The 18411-nt window shown below is 30.9% G+C and overlaps 2 protein-coding genes across 2 annotated transcripts; both read right to left on the bottom strand.

Annotated features, from left to right (window-relative positions):
- Positions 1 to 4826: 4826 nt before the first annotated feature.
- LOC105641275 (putative terpene synthase 9) lies at positions 4827 to 7908 on the bottom strand. Its single transcript, XM_012225786.4, has 7 exons — positions 7627 to 7908; positions 7118 to 7376; positions 6645 to 7020; positions 6326 to 6544; positions 5845 to 5983; positions 5472 to 5711; positions 4827 to 5201 (listed from the first exon to the last, which is right to left on the bottom strand). The coding sequence occupies exons 1-7, from the start codon at positions 7864 to 7866 to the stop codon at positions 4914 to 4916; spliced, it is 1761 nt and encodes a 586-aa protein (XP_012081176.1). The 5' UTR covers positions 7867 to 7908; the 3' UTR covers positions 4827 to 4913.
- Positions 7909 to 9736: 1828 nt separating this feature from the next.
- Positions 9737 to 14971, bottom strand: LOC105641274 (Voltage-gated chloride channel family protein). The gene is made up of 7 exons (XM_012225784.4): positions 14602 to 14971; positions 14301 to 14501; positions 13993 to 14170; positions 12833 to 13095; positions 11952 to 12221; positions 10721 to 11849; positions 9737 to 10276 (listed from the first exon to the last, which is right to left on the bottom strand). The coding sequence occupies exons 1-7, from the start codon at positions 14745 to 14747 to the stop codon at positions 10142 to 10144; spliced, it is 2322 nt and encodes a 773-aa protein (XP_012081174.1). The 5' UTR covers positions 14748 to 14971; the 3' UTR covers positions 9737 to 10141.
- Between the last annotated feature and the right edge of the window lie 3440 nt (positions 14972 to 18411).

Genomic DNA, 18411 nt, shown 5'->3' with positions numbered 1-18411 from the left:
AGATAATGAGTTAATGCTATACTTTTTTAAAGCTCGTACTTGGTTTTTTTAATTGTTTATTAATTATATGAATTTATGTTTTAATAAATTTGAATTTTGCATATATTGTGTTTAGTATAGTATAATAAAGGAATACTTAAAAATGACAAATACATTAAAGTAACAAAATAAAATATCAAATTGTAGAAAAAAAATTACTAGGCTCTTGGATAGGATAGTTTGTATGTAAATTTATAGAAGCTACAACATATAGAAAGGTCCCCCTCAAATTACCAATCTATCCTCTCACTCTTCATCTTTTCTTTTTGGGTTTTGCTTCTTCAGCCCACATCCAGTAGTACTGTTCTTCTTGTTAAAAATATTCTATTTCTTCACGCGCTTTCAGGGGTAATTGTAATTTTTGTGCATGAACTTTATGGGAAAAAATTACCAATTTGGTGAATAAATTTTTAATTTTTTAATAATTGAGTGTATTTTACATTCGTGGACAGTTGGAAATCTATGTGGAACGGTTGGGTCCTACTTGTTCATATAAGAGTTTGAAATGGTACTGTTCACTTGCTTTCGTGGGAGCTGTTGTCCTTGTCGCTGCACAGGTTGGACGAAATTACAAAAGGATAAATTAATAAATCACATTATAATTAAATCTAATTGTACTTGCAAGAAATTCAATATGTATTAGACGCATAGAAGAAAATTACATTTGAAACATTTTCTTCTCTCTTAAATTCTCTTCAGAATTTTTCACCAGAAGTTATCTTATTATATTATTTTTGTAAATAGTCTACATTCCATATTTATTTTAGCCATAACCTCTTGTTGATTGATATTTAAGAAATAGAAAATTTTAACTTTTTCCATTCATCAAAATAGAAAATTTCATACACTAAAATTGCAATTATGTCCACGCTTTCGTTAAAGAGTTCTCTTTCCTTCACTTCTTTATTCCTTTTATTAAAATAGAGTGTGATTTGAGCTCCAAATCGATCGCTTTCCAAAGATTAATGGAAATTATATGAGAATGACCAAAATTTTAAATCATAAATTAGGGACTTTATATTTAGTTTGACTGTAATTTATAGGCTAATTTCTTGGTCAATTGATAGTTAAAATAAGATATTTTTTACAGAAGGATTAATATTTTAACGGAATTAGAAGTTAGAGACCTTATAATTAGTTTTTAAAAATAAAAATTATCGTATGTTAATTTGAGTATAAATCAAAAGATCCAATTTATTGTTTTTCTCGTAATTTAGTAGGTAGTGAGCTCTAAGAGTCAGACCATTTGTCTATCATAAGAGTAAGGATATGCAATGAAATGCACCAATTCAGATTTAAAAACCAAGACTTGTCAATAAGATGTACATGATTGGAAGATCAACATTACAAACGAGTAACTTCAGAAGAAAACCATATTATGAAGCTCGAGTGGACAAGCACTTTAATTCTTGAATATGTGAAGATTAATGGAAACAAATGGTTAAAGAAAAATCTAACAAAAAGAAGAATATGTATTTTTCGCTGAAAATTTGAGACTTTCACATACTATTTGGATAAAACATTTTTCTTATACTTATATTAGTTGTAAGTTACGTAGAAAATCTATGCAATTGAACACTTCGCAAGATGAAATGCTCAATTTGCAGAGAATTTGTCTGATGACACCTAAAGAAATATCCCTTAGAAGAAACAACACAAACAGTCACGCCTTATACACAGACAGCATTTAATTTCAAAATGACTTCTTTTCTTGAAGTGCATAACATTAACATAAATGAACAACACATGCTCCTTGCTCCAACAGAAACAGTATGCATCTCACAGTGTCTAGTTTAGTTTTAGAACCAGTAATAGTTCAGTGATCTCCATCAACAAAACATTCTGTTGTTGGTCTCTGTACAGTCCAATCCACAAACGTTAAAGGGCGGCGTCTTTGGTCTCTGTACAGACCACTCCACAAACGTTAAAGGGAGGCGTCGTTGGTCTCTGTACAAACCACTCCACAAACGTTAAAGGGAGGCGTCGTTAGTCTTTGTCCAGTCCGCTCCACAGGACTGTAAATCTCTGCTTCAAATCAAAAAAAAGGACACAGTATCAATATTAACAGAAACAAATAAGAAAATACAATCTATTAAATATTTCTATAAAAACCTCGTGCTAACACGGTTCTTCTCTTACACAATCAATCAGCTTAGTTTTTTCTTTTTTCTTTTTTCTTTGTTGTCTCCTCTCTGAGTTTGAAAATAAATGGATCCAGAAATTGGAGTTGGTGAGATAATAAGAATGTTCTGTGGTATTATTGGGCTATTTCTTAGTTCCGCGGCATATATTGCTTACTTGGTTTCCAACATTCGTGACACCATGTCAATTTCTTCAATGTGGTTACTTATGTGGCTGTTACCTCTTTATTTATTTTACAAGCTCTCATTTATTTAAGACATACTCATCTTCTCGATTTTATTATAAAAAAACAAGGATGGAAAGGCAAAACATGTTTTTATGCGATTGTAGGCCTTGTTAATTTTCTGTTTTGTTTTTATACAGAATCTGGTCCGCATGCAGTCCTTATTTTGGCATTGATGTCCTTTTCTTCTTTCTTGTTTTTCTTGACATTTCGTGCTGAAACTAATATTGGCTTTACAGAGATGTTTCTCAGTTTGCTAATAACCCATTCATTTCTCACTTTTAAGTCTCTAGTTAACAAAGTCAAGTTTTGCCCTTTCATTAAAACTCCCTTAGAAAACAAAATTACGAAGCAAAATCCCACCCAAAAACAAAGTCAAGTTTTGCTTCGTAATTTTGTTTTCTAAGGGAGTTTTAATGAAAGGGCAAAACTTGACTTTGTTAACTAGAGACTTAAAAGCGAGAAATGAATGGGTTATTAGCAAACTGAGAAACATCTCTGTAAAGCCAATATTAGTTTCAGTACGAAATGTCAAGAAAAACAAGAAAGAAGAAAAGGACATCAATGCCAAAATGAGGACTGCATGCGGACCAGGTTGTGTATAAAAACAAAACAGAAAATTAACAAAGCCTACAATCGCATAAAAACATGTTTTGCCTTTCCATCCTTGTTTTTTTATAATAAAATCGAGAAGATGAGTATGTCTTAAATAAATGAGAGCTTGTAAAATAAACAAAGAGGAAACAGCCACATGAGTAACCACGTTGAAGAAATTGACATGGTTGTCACGAATGTTGGAAACCAAGTAAGCAATATATGCGGCGGAACTGAGAAATAGCCCAATAATACCACAGAACATTCTTATTATCTCACCAACTCCAATTTCTGGATCCATTTATTTTCAAACTCAGAGAGGAGAGGAGAGGAGACAACAAAGAAAAAAGAAAAAACTAAGCTGATTGAGTGTAAGAGGAGAACTGTGTTAGCATGAGGTTTTTATAGAAATATTTAATAGATTATATTTTCTTATTTGTTTCTGTTGATATTGATACTGTGTCCTTTTTTTTGATTTGAAGCAGAGATTTACAGTCCTGTGCAGAGACCCCCGACGCTTCTCTGTTTTACCAATGGCAGTTTTGCTTTTTCAGAGTTTCACCATTTGGCAACAGGATACTCTGTTTTACCAATGGCAGTTTTGCTTTTTCATGCTACAAAATGACAAATTTTTTTCAAACTCTCTCTTTTATTGTTTAAGTCATAATAGAATAAGTTTAATATAATATAACTCTTAATTTATATTAGATTGAGTTGAGAAAAAGATTTGCAGTAAACACAAGGTATTATATATATATATATATATATATATATATTTGAAAGAAAATAACTTCATAAATCAAAATATTCAGAATACAAACAAGTAGGGACAGATTCCATACTTGGAAACTAGCTTGATAACAAGAAGCTCGAGCCAAAAAGTGAGCCCTTGTGTTATTTTAAAAATTATTTTGTTTCATTTTGATGGCAAAAAGAAAAAAGAACTAATTAAGTATCAGTGCCAATGAATAAATGAACCCAAGAAAATTAAGCTAAAGAGTGAAATGGAGCCATATAAAAAAAGGACCTTTTAAAAAAAAATATGAAATTGATTTATTGAGAAAAAAATTGTAACAATTATAAGATTTAAATAAATTGTTGTTGTGTGATAACTTCCTAACCCATAATTATAGTAATTTATCTTTTATTAAATGGATAATAATTTCGCTATATATTAATAAAAAATTACCATAATTAGGATTTTTCATCCTTAAAATATAGATAAATATAAAATAAAATATGTAATTGAAGAATAATATTTTATTAATTTAATTTTTATGCATGCTTGGGATTTTTTTTTTTTTGGTAAGTAATAGAAGTTTATGTTATTACATTATTAATTAGTACATTTAATTAAAAATTAAAAATTTAATCTATGCAACATTATTTATTTAGACTAATAGATATTTGTTTCGACTTCTTATCTTTTAATTTTTATCAGAGTCACATGATGATTAAAAATAATGAAAATATTTTTTTATTTGCAATTTGATCTTTAATTATAATTGAGGATGTTATTGCCATAAAAGATAAAAAATAGAGTGAAATTATAAAAACTTATAAAATTCAGGGTATTATGATATAGTAACCCAGCTTAGAGGAGGAGTTATGTGCTCCGTTTTAGTTTTATTTCAAATCTAAATTTCATAAGTGTCTTAATTAATTTTATTATAATTTTTTAATTAAAATAAAATAAATAATACGCAACACTTCATCTTTTTGAGTTTTGATCATTAAATTAATAGTAGCATAATAGCATAATGTTACATTGAATTGAATAAAAAATTATTTTCAAATGAATTCAATAAAACATAACCAAGAGAGTCACTTCCATATAACTTTTTTTATTATTATTTTAGACACTCAATTTAAATATTTTCTACTCAAACATCAAAATAAAAATAATTAAAAATAGTCAACATATTGAAATGGGTTGAATAATCAATGAGGTTAAACGGTCTCTAGTAATCCCAATTGATGTTCCAATGCCATCTCCATATTGAAAGATGCATTGAGAAGTTCTTGCCATGTTAAGACATAACAAGTTCATAAGAGAACACTTATTGTCAATCCCTTCATTCAATTTCTTCCAAGAATGCCTTATTAAACCCTTTATGTGCTCCTTTGCTTCTTCTTCACTTGCATTTTCTTTTATCATATAGCATTGGATTGATTTTATTACATCACCTCTCTTGCTTTCCGCCTTTGTGAGGATCAAAAAAAAAAAAAAAAAAAAAAGAAAATTTAGTGCTTCGATGCCCTCTGTCTATAAATATAAGTCATTTTATAGTAATGTTTTCTACAAATACAAGTCGTGTTGAGAATATCAAAGAGTTTTTACTCTCAATTCGATAATTATCTCTAAAATATTTTAAAGGATAATTTAATTAAATTAATGAATTTTGATTATAATTTAAGTCAACTACAATAATTTTAAAAGACTTATATTTTGTAAACAGAAGGAAATACTTACTATAGAAGTTCCTAAATCATTTGTAAGTCGAGTGATTAAGGATGACCGGTAAATAAGCTCTGAAACATGATTCAAACAATCCATTGAATCTTTTGAGCTTAATAACATATAAGAGTGAACAATTGCAGCAAGGCCACCGATAGAGATCCATGCATTTTCAAGGTATTCATCCAACGATGGAGTGTAGTTGCTGCAAAACCACCTTGCTTCTACTAAATATGATTTACAAAGATTTGTCCACTGCCATAATCAAACACATGATTAATGATTTATTTGTAATTAATAATTACAAGTTAATTAGGTATTAGTAAAGAGAAATGTGAGATTATTAGCTTTTGAGTCATAATATATAAATGGTTTAACTAATAATTACCTCTTTCTTGAGGTAGGGTAGAATATTGGATCCTGAATCCTTCATTACACCATAAGCTAATTCATTTGCAAAATTATAAATTGCAAAATAGCATATCTTCATGTATTCTGGAAGTTCCTCAATGGCCCCAATGTCCCATCTGTATTGAATTCAAGGATTAGAGCATTATATATATATTGAAATTAATTATTAGATTTAGTGCTTTTTTTATAAATAAAACAACGATTATGCTTTTTTTTTATAAATAATAATGATATTATTATTATTATTATTATGTATCATAATAAATTGAAAAATTATTTACTTATTTATTTAATTAATATAGTTGCAAAACTCCAACGAGAAGATATAAAGATATCCTTTTAGTTACGATTTTTCATTGATTAAATTGTGGATGTAAATGAACTTATTTGAGAGTGAAAAATAAGCTTGTGAAATCCCTTAATTGTAATATCAAAAGGTTAAAAGAGAAAGAAAATACCTATTAATTGCATTTGTAAATATCTGGAGCTCATCCAACGATCCATATATATCATACATATCATCAACTGCAGTTAAAATGCAGACTAATTTAGTGAGAGAAATTCTAGATTTGGAGAAATGTGGCTCAAAGATCATTCCCATTGCCCATAAATAATTCTCCATCAATCTATCTCTTGCAAAATCTAGCTTTTCTCCAAATCCCAAGTCTTTCCACCACCTATAATAATTAGACAAATAACATATTTTTTATCAGGAAAGTTCCTATTAAAATTTATTTAAAAACTTAATTTTGATACACAAATAACATAATATATTACCTTGCCAGCTCCTTTAGCTCTCCTTGATACACAGATTGGACCAAATTATAATCCAACTTAGCTAGTCTTAGCAAAAACAAATTTCTTGTATCATCTTTCTCATAGACATTGATAAAATTTCTGGCCTCTAACCTTAACATCCTCCAATGGAGAGGAACATCCAGTGCTTGTTGAACTTGCTCAGCCATATAGTTGTCTTGTAGTTTCCCCAGTAATAACTTTAGATTTTTAGTGCTAAAGTGGTTGGCTTCTTCTAAAGCATCTTCACCAAGCATTCCAAGATGTGAAGCATCATACAAGCTCAATAGCCCTTTCGCATCCTCCTTTAAATTGTCCATGAATTTCCCATCTTCATAACAGAATTTATCAAAAGCTCCTGCAACACCATAAAAAAGCGACTTTGGGCTAATTATAATACGGTTTTGTCATTTGAATACATGAGCAAGCGTGCGTGCACACATATATATATATACCTGAACTAACTGGAAAGCCATGTTCGCGTAAAAGCCGAAAGTGCAAAGCAATTGTGTTAAGATCCCCAGAAACAGATAGATCAAGTCTAGAAAGATCCATCAAAGTCTCTTTAATCTCAACTTGAAAATGGTAAGCAACTCCTAGTCTCTGTATTGAGTCTATTAGCTTCAACTGGACATAAGGTTCTTTAGTGGAGTCAAGTAATAAGGTTCTTACTTGATGCTTCAACTCTTCCAATTGGGTGGCATGTAATTCATACTACACGACAAGCTAAAAGTTAATTTGTCACAAAACTAAGCTTTTTGAATAAAACCCTCAATCAATTAGTTAATTTTAGATTTGGATTAAAAAAATATTTTTTTTTTCTAAAATTTCCATTTTTTATATTATTAAAAATATTAATTAATGACAGTTAAAAATTGATTATATATTAAATTTGATCATCACAAAAATTTCAAAATAATTAAAATTTTTTGAAAAAGTATATTAAATGAATAATATTACTTACAGTATAAGGAGTTGATAAAGAATCGATAATTTGAAAATTCCAAATAGTAGGATGATAATTTGCGGATCGTCTTTTTTTCCCATGGAGCATGTTGCCATGGAACATGTTGGAAGCGGATGCAAATAACTTAAATCGGCTCTGATTGATTTTTGGCGTAGACCATAACAAAGGTAAGATTGTACGGTAATGCATAGAAGTGCAGGCAAGTGAAGGAGAAAGGGTAGCAAATGATAGCTTCATTTTTTTTTTTTTTTTTTTTTTGTGGTTTAAATGGAATTGAGAAATCAACATAAATGCCATATTCTTATATACACGCGCAATGTGAACTGTTGTTTTCGTTTTGAGGCTAGGAGTTATCTCAATCAACTAACTGTGCATTCAGTTAAAGCTCATTATGACTTTCAAATTTTTTTTGTTATAGATTAACAGTTTGGTCCAACCGACAATATGTTTTTTTTTTTTTTTTTTCCTTTTCTTATAACATGATTCACGTTTTCTATTCACAACATTAAAGTTTGTTTTTTAATAAAATTAAAATAGATAATTTATTATATTAATAAAATCAGAGAAATAAATTTAGTACAATATGTCAAAAAAACCATGATTCATTTATAGATTAACAGTTTGGTCCAACCGACAATATGTTTTTTTTTTTTTTTTTTTGTCCTTTTCTTATAACATGATTCACGTTTTCTATTCACAACATTAAAGTTTGTTTTTTAATAAAATTAAAATAGATAATTTATTATATTAATAAAATCAGAGAAATAAATTTAGTACAATATGTCAAAAAAACCATGATTCATTTTTTTCTTTTTCCTTTTTTTTGAGAAAAATATGAAAGTAGTGAAATAGAGAATTCATAAATCATTAATATACTTTCTCTCTCAATTTAGTTTTGTTCAAAATATTATGTTCTTATAAATTATTTCTGATCATAAAATTTTTTTTCTTGTGGTGTTTATTATATATATTATACCCTCAAAAAGGCAAAAAAAAAAAGAAAAGTGTTTATTTTATCTCTCGTAAATAACAATCGTATGTATTGGTAGCTTTCTTATAATATTTCCATTTAATGCCACTCGTCCCCTTTGTTTTACAATTCAATTTCCATAATTAAAACTATGATTTAAATAAAATAATCCCATTTTAATACCATTCTGTTAAAGAGTATTGGGATTTGTGAGTAGGACTCAATCCAACCTTGAGTTTGAGTTTATTGCCCAGTTGAAAGATGAGCTATTATTACCAAGTCAAGCTTGCAAGTTCATATACATTGTATACATATATTATTCAGTCTGCGCCCAGAATATGCAACCTTGATATAAATTGTAAGCTCTTTTTTGCCTGGGATTTGCACCCCAGATAATTCTTTGCGAATTACATACCAGTTTTCAAGACCGAATCTATAAACTATAAAAGAATGATTAAGCAGAAAGCAGGATTTAATTGAATTGATCAGTCTAATTCTGTCAATCTAGAACCAAACAGTTTTTAGCTGTGTCAATAATGTCATCCATTTGAGTTCATCCCACATTCTATAAAAAGTCACTTCCTAAAAGACAACAGTAATCTCTTTCAAAAAAAAAAAAAAAAAAAGACAACAGTAATATTTTCTCAATAAAAGTCATGGTGCTAGGCTGGTAGCATGTGCATTGTCGTATTCGCGGTGCTAGCAATTGGGTGGTTCAGAATTGTATCGCCCCGCAACGAGCAGCGATGATGGTAAGTCAGACTCCAGATATCATTGATTCAACAGAACAGAAAAATTAAATATGCCAGCAATGCTGGTCCAAATGAAGAAACAGAACCTTCCACATTACTAGTTGAGTGCAAAACATCACAATTAACAACATTAATGCTGACCTAATCACCAACAATCAACAAAACACTGGAGAAGATTTATATAACACCATATATAGTCTGCTTGAGTTAATAATGAGAAGAGCCTGTGTGTTAAAGCTTCACAAAAGCTACACAACTCGAGGTTTTTTTTTTTTTTCCTTCCAACAGCATCTAAAATACTGATTTCACGAGCAAAGTAATTTCAACCTCAATCTCAAAGTGACTCAAAAATCTAATGGTAGTGATAATAGTAGCAATGCAGCTGTATTCAAAAAGGGTTCAAATGCTTTTTCTAAAAATATGAACAAATAGTTAACTTTGAAAATTTTGTGTTTGAAATAAAGTACAGATATTTCAGTACGGCAAAGTTTGTTCCAACAAATTTTCTTGACACAATGACTTACCTCATCTCGTTGTGTTACTTATAAGCAGTCTGATGCTTTAACATGATACTCCTCATCTGATCTTCTTTGTTTCTGGTTGTTTTATTCGAGGAAGCTCAAAGTGTATTTTGGAGCTCAAATAGGACTGCTACCTCATTTTTAAGCACAACCTCCAATACTTGATTGAGACACCTAGGTGCTTTTAAGCGAAATAAACAGCAAGATGCTTTTCCACCTGTGCTGCTCCTGATCGGGAAAGTGTACACCCAGTACATGCAAGACATACCTTAGAAAATTTTAAATAAATGGGGCAGTCTGATTCTTAGTCTTTTCCATCTGCTCCCAATGTGCAAAGGGTGCAAACCCAGTATATGTTCTGGCATGAAGTCATGCCTTGTCAATATGCCTACAACAGGGGACCTCTGCAATTAAGAAGCATTAACATTAAGGAACAGAAAAATCCACAAAATTATAACATCAAGAAAGGATATTATTTAAAAGAAAAATCCACCATTTGTCTATTATAAGAAACCAATTTCCACATGCATGGAACTGATTAGTTACATGCAAATTAGAAATGGTTAATAGGGGAATCAAACAACTGTTGAAGCAATTCAGGTTTTTTTTTCAATGTTTTCTGAAATTTTCAGCACAGGCATATAATTTGCAACAGAAAAGATAGGAACTTGAATAACAATACTAAAACAAAACTTGGAAAGATCTCGTATCTAAAGGCAGATACAAGATCAAGGGGGAGGACTAAACATGAGGAGAACTGCCAAGATGTTGGCAGATCAAATCAAAACAATAACCCTCCAAATGCCCCAAATCTGCAAACAGAAGAGAGATAGGATAGAAGTACTTACACTAGATATCTTGGGTATCACCAGCAGGTGCCTTAAACCAACTTCCCGAAAGAGTGTGCGAGCCTTGGCCAGAGACATCGTCTCCACAACAGTATAAGGCGAAGCATTAGTGAAAGGATGTAAATCTAAGAACATCTCCATCTCTTCTTCAGTAATTTCTATATCCTCTATCTTGTCACCATTACCCCAGCCCCTCTTTGCAAAGTCGTCAGCTGAGAATTGACTAAAGGCATCAGCGCTTATTGACACTGGAGTAGATGAAAAAACTTTCTTCTTTAGCAATTCAACAAGATGAGCACGGAGGATTAGCCCAAGCAGAACCTCAGATTCAGAAAGCGGAGGATCATCAATTACAGGAAATCCATTATGCCTTGTTGTTTTGAGAACATGTACTATATTACCAACCTTCTCAATGCCATGAAACAGCTGAAGCGGACCTGTAACTACATCTGCAACTGTCAGCTGCCTCATGTAAGGCTCAGAATGAGTTTCTAGATAAGGAAAACCCTTCAATTTCATGATAATATCATAAATGTTATGATTAAAAGCATCCGCCACAGTCTTGGAAACAAGAAGAACCAACATTATCAAGGGTAGTAGCAACAGATTATTGGTCAATTCTAGGATGATAACACATAAAGAAACTGTCATCCTCATGGATCCACCAAGAAATGAAGCAGCACCCAGCACAGCAAAGAGCCCGTGATTAAGACTGGAATTTGAACCAACTACCATTCCAACAAAACGTCCATAAGATGCACCTGTCACAATAACTGGCACAAAAAGACCCGAAGGAGCAACAACCCCATAACTAATGATGCTAAGAAAGTAACATGTTATAAAAAATATGAGAACTGAAGAATATTGAAACTCCTCATCAGTGTCCCTGCTGAAAAGATTTCTAATAGCATCATCATTTGTGTTAAAAATGAGGCTAGCTAGATCATTATAGTGACCAGGAGTACATTGAAATTTCTTGTAGTTGCCAGAACGGCCTATTGTTGGACAGGCTTCTGGTGCATCAGATGGACAAGTTTGACAAGATGCCAGCCATGGTAATCCGAAAAGAAGAAGGGACGTGAATATAGAAATTGAACAAGTAAGAAGAATTCTGTAAATTGTGCCTTTCCTGGAAAAAAATGGAAGAAGGAAAATGAATTCTGAAATAATATTTTCCAACACTGAAAACACAAATTTTGTGCAAATACCAAAAACTGAAAAGGAAGCTTACTCATAAATTAGATTGTAAATCCGAAGAACCTTCTCTAAAAGAAAATTATAGAAACTTCCCAATATGCCCCCTATAACTCCAAGGAGAAGCACAGGCGGCACGTCAATGAGGTGATATGTAACATTTGCTGAATAGACATCAAACATTATGAGCCCTCCAGTACCAAATAGCCCACATTTGCCACTCAAACATAAATCAATTAGAGCCCGAAGCACAATTGCAACTATGGCTGTTGTGAAGAAAGCTCTCCACAAAAGGGCACTTCTCCACCTGGATAACAAAATCTTAGCATTAATGTTTAACATTGTAACAACAAAACTGTCTTCAAGCAATTTCCACAGTGGAACTGGATGGATGTAACTCATAGGGGATCTAACTCTGATTCATCTGCTAAAAGGAGTTATATTAAAGAGAACAGTGCCTCTGTGGAGATAATTTAGAATTAAAAGTAAGAATAATCAATGAAATGCACCAATTCAGATTTAAAACCAAGACTTGTCAATGAGATGTACATGATTGGAAGATCAACATTACAAATGAGTAACTTGATAATTAATGGCAATAAATGGTAAACTGTGAAAATCTTGTAACTTCAGTCAAGTAACTAAACAAAGGGAAAATGCAGAAAACCATATTATGAAGCTCGAGTGGACAAGCCATTTAATTCTTGAATATGTGAAGATTATTGGAAACAAATGGTTAGAGAAAAATCTAAAAAAATAATAACAAAAAAAAAAAAAGAATATACATGTTGGTCTATGTATTTAGCTGAAAATGGTGTCTTATAGACCCTTGCAATCATGAAAATGCAAGATATCAACAATAAAAACAAGACTCAAGAATGTTCAATTTATTGGGTTTTAAACGTGTGACAAAGATACCAAGAAGCCATTTCTTCAAGAGCAAACAGCACACCACCGACTGGGGCACGAAAGGCAGCAGCAATTCCAGCAGCTGATCCGCATGTTACAAGATCTCGGCGATCCCGGTCATTTTTGAAATAGCGTAGCCATTTCCATGTCAATTTATATTTTCTAGATCCACCCTGACCCAGCAATGATGCAATACATGCACCAGTATGCACCATGGGCCCTGCCTTTCCAACAAGAAGTGATGATGAAACAGCAGAAATGCTTCCAATAATCTGCAAAATGAGCAAATTTGAGACTTTCACATACTATTTGGATAACACATTTTTCTTATATTAGTTGTAAGTTACGTAAAAAATCTATGCAATTGAACAGTTTGCAAGGTGAAATGCTCAATTTGCAGAGAATTTCACAGGGAAAAAAAAAATTGTCTGAAGACACCTAAAGAAATATCCCTTAGAAGAAACAACAAAAACAGTCACGCCTTATAGACAGCATTTAATTTTAAAATGACCTCTTTTCTTGAAGAGCATAGCATTAACATAAATGAACAACACATGCTCCTTGCTCCAATAGAAACAGTATGCATCTCAATTTTTATTCTTAGTAATAGATAAAATTGGATGAATCAAATGAACATGGAGAAGAAATGTGGGTGGAGTTGCAAGCACAACCCCCATTGTGGTGCACAAACTATTCCAGTTCAAACATAATATCTATGCCCACAACACATGAGATATCATATAGTGCAAGTTCATTCTTGGTACTATATTACAATACCAAGAAGATCAAGGGCCAAAGTATTAAATGTCATTCTTCAATCAACTCACAAATAAAAATATATTGAGAATAGATCAAGCAAAATATTTTTAAAAAGAAGGGGGAATGCTTTTTCAAAATTCATAAGACATATAAATATAAAACCTTGTCAACCAAATAAATAAACCACTATAGCAATGCCATTAAGAATGTAAAATGCTTTCAGAAATGTCAAGTATTCGGATCTAAGGCTAGACTATCATCCTCATAACAGTGTGAACACAGCAAAAAGAGTCAAGAGGTTGACAATGACAAAAATAGACAACTACTAAACCTACACTTATCAACAAAACTCGAAAGAAATCATCATGCCTAACACGCTATCCCATACAACAAATTCATAAATTACTTACCTTGACAACCAAAGTTCGCACGGAAAGAATTCCCGGTGCATCCACACCATTCAGGTAAGCTTTCACTTCTGGTATACCAGAACCAGCAGCAGCTGGAGCAATAAAATCCGTGATGATGCAAGAGAACAGAGTAAGAGCAAAATTAGATAGTGAGAACACTAGAAAAGCCATCCAATACCTGCAAAATTTGAAACAGTAAAATCTTCAATTCTCTACTCGAATCATAATCCTCTCGCGCTTAAAACCTCAAAGCAGCTGTCTATTTTCGGGGAAACCAAACAAAAACTAAAGCTAGATCGATTACATACCTATTATGGAGCATCATATTGGAAGTTACAACAAACTTCACACCAGCAATATTCTCAACAGCAAGATTATTAAAAAACCCAATAAGACTAACAACGATTCCGATTAAGAAACAAAGCGACCACTTCATAAACAAGTATTGAAAAATCTGGATCTTTCCTCGAGTCCTCCAATCCTGCTTAAAGAAATCATTCTCAGCAACTCTGCAATAAACGAAACAAACAAAACCGATTCAAAATTTTTCCTCAACAAAAGGAAAGAAATCGTTTGTTTTGAAGCAAGTTAATAATGAAGACTGATTACTCGTAGTCGAGGCTTTCGATAGGGCAGACATTGGCTCCAACGATAGCAACTTGAGAAGTAGAGTTAGTGATGGATCGAGAAGATGTGAGTAACGGAACTGTAAGTGATTCTTGGTCGGCAGCTCCATTAATGGAATTCGTTGACATGGTGTTTGTCTATTATTCGGTTTTGAGCAGAGTATTGAGTTCAAATGTTCAATTGAATAACATTTGCAGAGAATACATTACGGAGAAAAAAATAGAGAAATGAAGAGGAAAGAGGAAGTAGAGAATTGAAATTTTTTTTACTTTTTTAATTTTTCTGAAGGGGAAGAGTTTGTGACAGCGTTGGAGAGCTGGTTTTGGTGGACAAGTTAAGTGTTGGGTAATGATACAGTCAGCCGGACATACAAGGAACTCCAGCGGACTTTCTTTTTTTTTATTTTCTTTCTTTTTTTCTTTTTCTCGTATCCATTAAGTTTTTTTTTTAGTATCCATTAAAAATTTATAAAACTACCAAAAAAAAATTTTTCAAATAAAAAAATGTAAAAAATTATTCCAAATATTTAGTAAATTTTTATTATCGATTATAAGATTATATCAAATTAACAACATTTTTACAAATTCTTGTGGGCTAACTACAGTAAATTTCTATCTAATTTTTTACTAATCTAATTTTTATCAGATTGACATGAGCTCAATAGATATATATATTTTTAAAAAAGTAATAAAATCTAAAATATTAAATATTGTTGATTTTTAATCGTCTAGTTTTTTTTGAAGCTATTTTTAATTGTCTAGTTAAAAAAAATGTATTTTTTAATTATTTTTAATCGCTCTGTGGTGTTTTTTAAAATTTATTCTTTTGCCAACTCTCTCCTTCAATTAGTCATTGTCGATCGGTTTGCCCACCAATTTCGCCAATTAAATTAAATCAATAAAAAAATACATAGATAGGAAGAAAGTTATTAAAATATTATATCAGAAAATTTATGATGTAATTTTTATATTTTGAAAAATATAATTAATTCGTTTTATATTTTTAAAAATAAAAAAGATATTTACGTTATTTTATAAAATACTCAATAAAAAAATTATAAAAATTTAATCTTTTAATTTCAGGAAAATAAATTTAAAAAAATTTTAATATATTTTATAAAAGACGGAACAAACTAGTCCGTATTGTGGATTTCCCTTGAGTTTTTCTCGGAGGCACCGGGGCAGAGAGAGAGAGATCTCATACTATTCAGTCTCTAACAGTCATATTATTATTTATCATTATTATAAAATTATGACCAAACCACCGTTCTAAACGTTCGTTTGAGCGTTGGAAACTTCCAGCGCGAGGGAAGTCTACGTGGAAGCCAAAGATTGGTAGTTATCTCCATACGTGTATTGTTTGTTTGTATGTTCGTTGTAGTAGACTGAAATGTGGCTTGCGTGGAATTTCCTCTTTTGTCCTTTTTGTTATTCTCAGCTTCGCGCCCCATGTGATGTACCGTACACAGGGCGGACGCAGGCCAGGACCAAAAGGTGCCATGGCCCTCCAAAATAAAAAAAAAATCAATTTTTAATGTAAAAAACCTTTTTAAAAAAATATTTTATAATTTTATTACTCATAATTAAGTAAAATTATTTGTTAACCTTCTAACTATTTTTTATATTACAAATTAAATTTATTAGGAGCGTGCAAATGTAGGGAAGACTTTCCTTTACGAATGGCTCGCAGGTTGTGCTTAGCTGGCCTTTGCTTGACAACCATGTCGCATGTAGTGACCCTCTTTTAGACACATGCACTTATTTTAATTTTGGATGTAGGACATTTATCCAAAACGACATAAGAAATCATTAAAATTATATTACAATCTGAAAATAAGTTCATATTCTAAATATACAATTGCATGTTGCATTGGCACATGGCTTAACCCTAACCCTAATACATGGTAACTATGGCATAAAATATTAATTGCTACTTGTCAAGTGGTAATTTCCAAAGCAACTGGAGCAGTTTGTGGTCCTTTTGCCTTTTATATTATAAAATATTGAAATCAATCTAGCTAATCATCTTCTTTCTTTTTAAGGGGAAACATTTTGGTTTGTATGGGAATTTTACATGATTCTCCAAATAGTATTAAATAAACCACTCTAATAGCGTTTGATTCAGCTAATTTATGTAACTAATAGTTAATTCATATTTAATAGTTAGGTTATAACTGTTTAGTAACTTTCTAATCACTCAATGATTAGAACTTAAGACCTCTCATTTTTCTTTACAAATGACAATATCAATTCTGATTGATTTTGATGTTTTTATTTATATAATATGTTTAAATTAAAAAATAATATGTAATATTAAAAATTATATATATATATATATATATATATAATATTTAAAGATAATTATCCATTTAATAATTATTTTACATTTTAACAGTAACGGTTATCAAAAATTTTATCAAAGGTTATCATTCATCAATTAATTTCTATTAATATTAACTAAGCCATTTGGCAATCAAGCACAACACAAGCACAAGCTGGCTCTTAAAATAATGATAAAGCAGCACGCAAAAAGTAATGACAAAGACAATCAGTCGCTTGCAAGTTTTACTATGTGACAAAACTTGAAAGGGCTCATTATCCTTTTATATTGTAAAAATTTACAAACTTCTCCAAACATACAAATTGAACAATTTTGTCCATGCGTGGAAGTTTTCAAAAAATGGAAGAGCAGACTATATTGAAAAGGACTGGCCCATCTTTGTGAACCTCATTCAATCATGTAAATTAAGGTTGTGGGAGGATTGGATTTTGACACTCTGGCCCAAATTTCTTATTGGGCTTTTGATCAAACACCTGGTGATGTTGGACTAAAAAGTAAAAACCGATTCAAGTTTGGAATTATGTTAGTTTAAAATCGAAAAATAGATCATTACTCAGCTTTAGAAAAGCAGGGGTCAACGATATTCATGTCTAATGTGAAAATCAAATTGAATCGATCTATTTTGACTTGTTTCAAATAGCTTTTTAAAATTTAATTACCAATCGTTAGGGTAGGTGATAACCATTAGTTTTTTTATTTTCAGTTTGATTTTATACATAGCTAATTGAATAATTTTTTTTATGTCTAAATAGATGAGTTGGTTGAAACTAATTGAACCAAATCTGAATCATTCTGGTTTGGTGCAGATTATTTGATTACCATGAAATTGCATTTGGTCAGCCCAAACCGAATTATATAATCTCCATTCGTTGACTCTTTGATAGCCTGCAGCCTTGTACAATAGATACATCCTTCTACTACAATTAGATTCATTACGTCGACTGCTGATAAGAATGTAGCTTCCAAATATTAACTCAAAAGGCTGAAAGTCTTCAAATTGGTATTTTTTTTTTACAGAATTTTCATTAATAAAAAATATCTAAATAGCAATTTGCTTTATAATTTAATTGGTGAAATAATATTTTTTATAATTAGTGCATGTGCACGAATCCATTTACAAAATAAACAATATTATATATAAAAAATAAATAAAATCAATCCCAATAACAAAAGTACTTCCTTTATTCTTGCCAAGGAAACGAACATGCACTGGCTTATGAGTTGGACCCATTTTAAAAGTTAGGGTACTAAACTCATTTTCTAAGATTTTAGAATTTATTTTTATTTTCTCTTCTATTTATTTTCCTTTCATTCATATTTACTTTTTTTCCTCTATTTTAATTGATATTTTCTTTGCTAATATAATATACAAACTTTACTTCTACTGTCAGCAAACAGTTCAATAAATAGAAGTCAATTATATTCTCAAATAAATTTTAACAGTAAAGTTAG

The sequence above is a fragment of the Jatropha curcas genome, chromosome 8, assembly GCF_041381405.1.
Source record: "Jatropha curcas cultivar XTBG-Jc1 chromosome 8, XTBG_Jcur_1.0, whole genome shotgun sequence".
NCBI classification, from domain to species: Eukaryota; Viridiplantae; Streptophyta; class Magnoliopsida; order Malpighiales; family Euphorbiaceae; genus Jatropha; species Jatropha curcas.
This window is presented reverse-complemented; position numbering and strand designations above follow the sequence as displayed.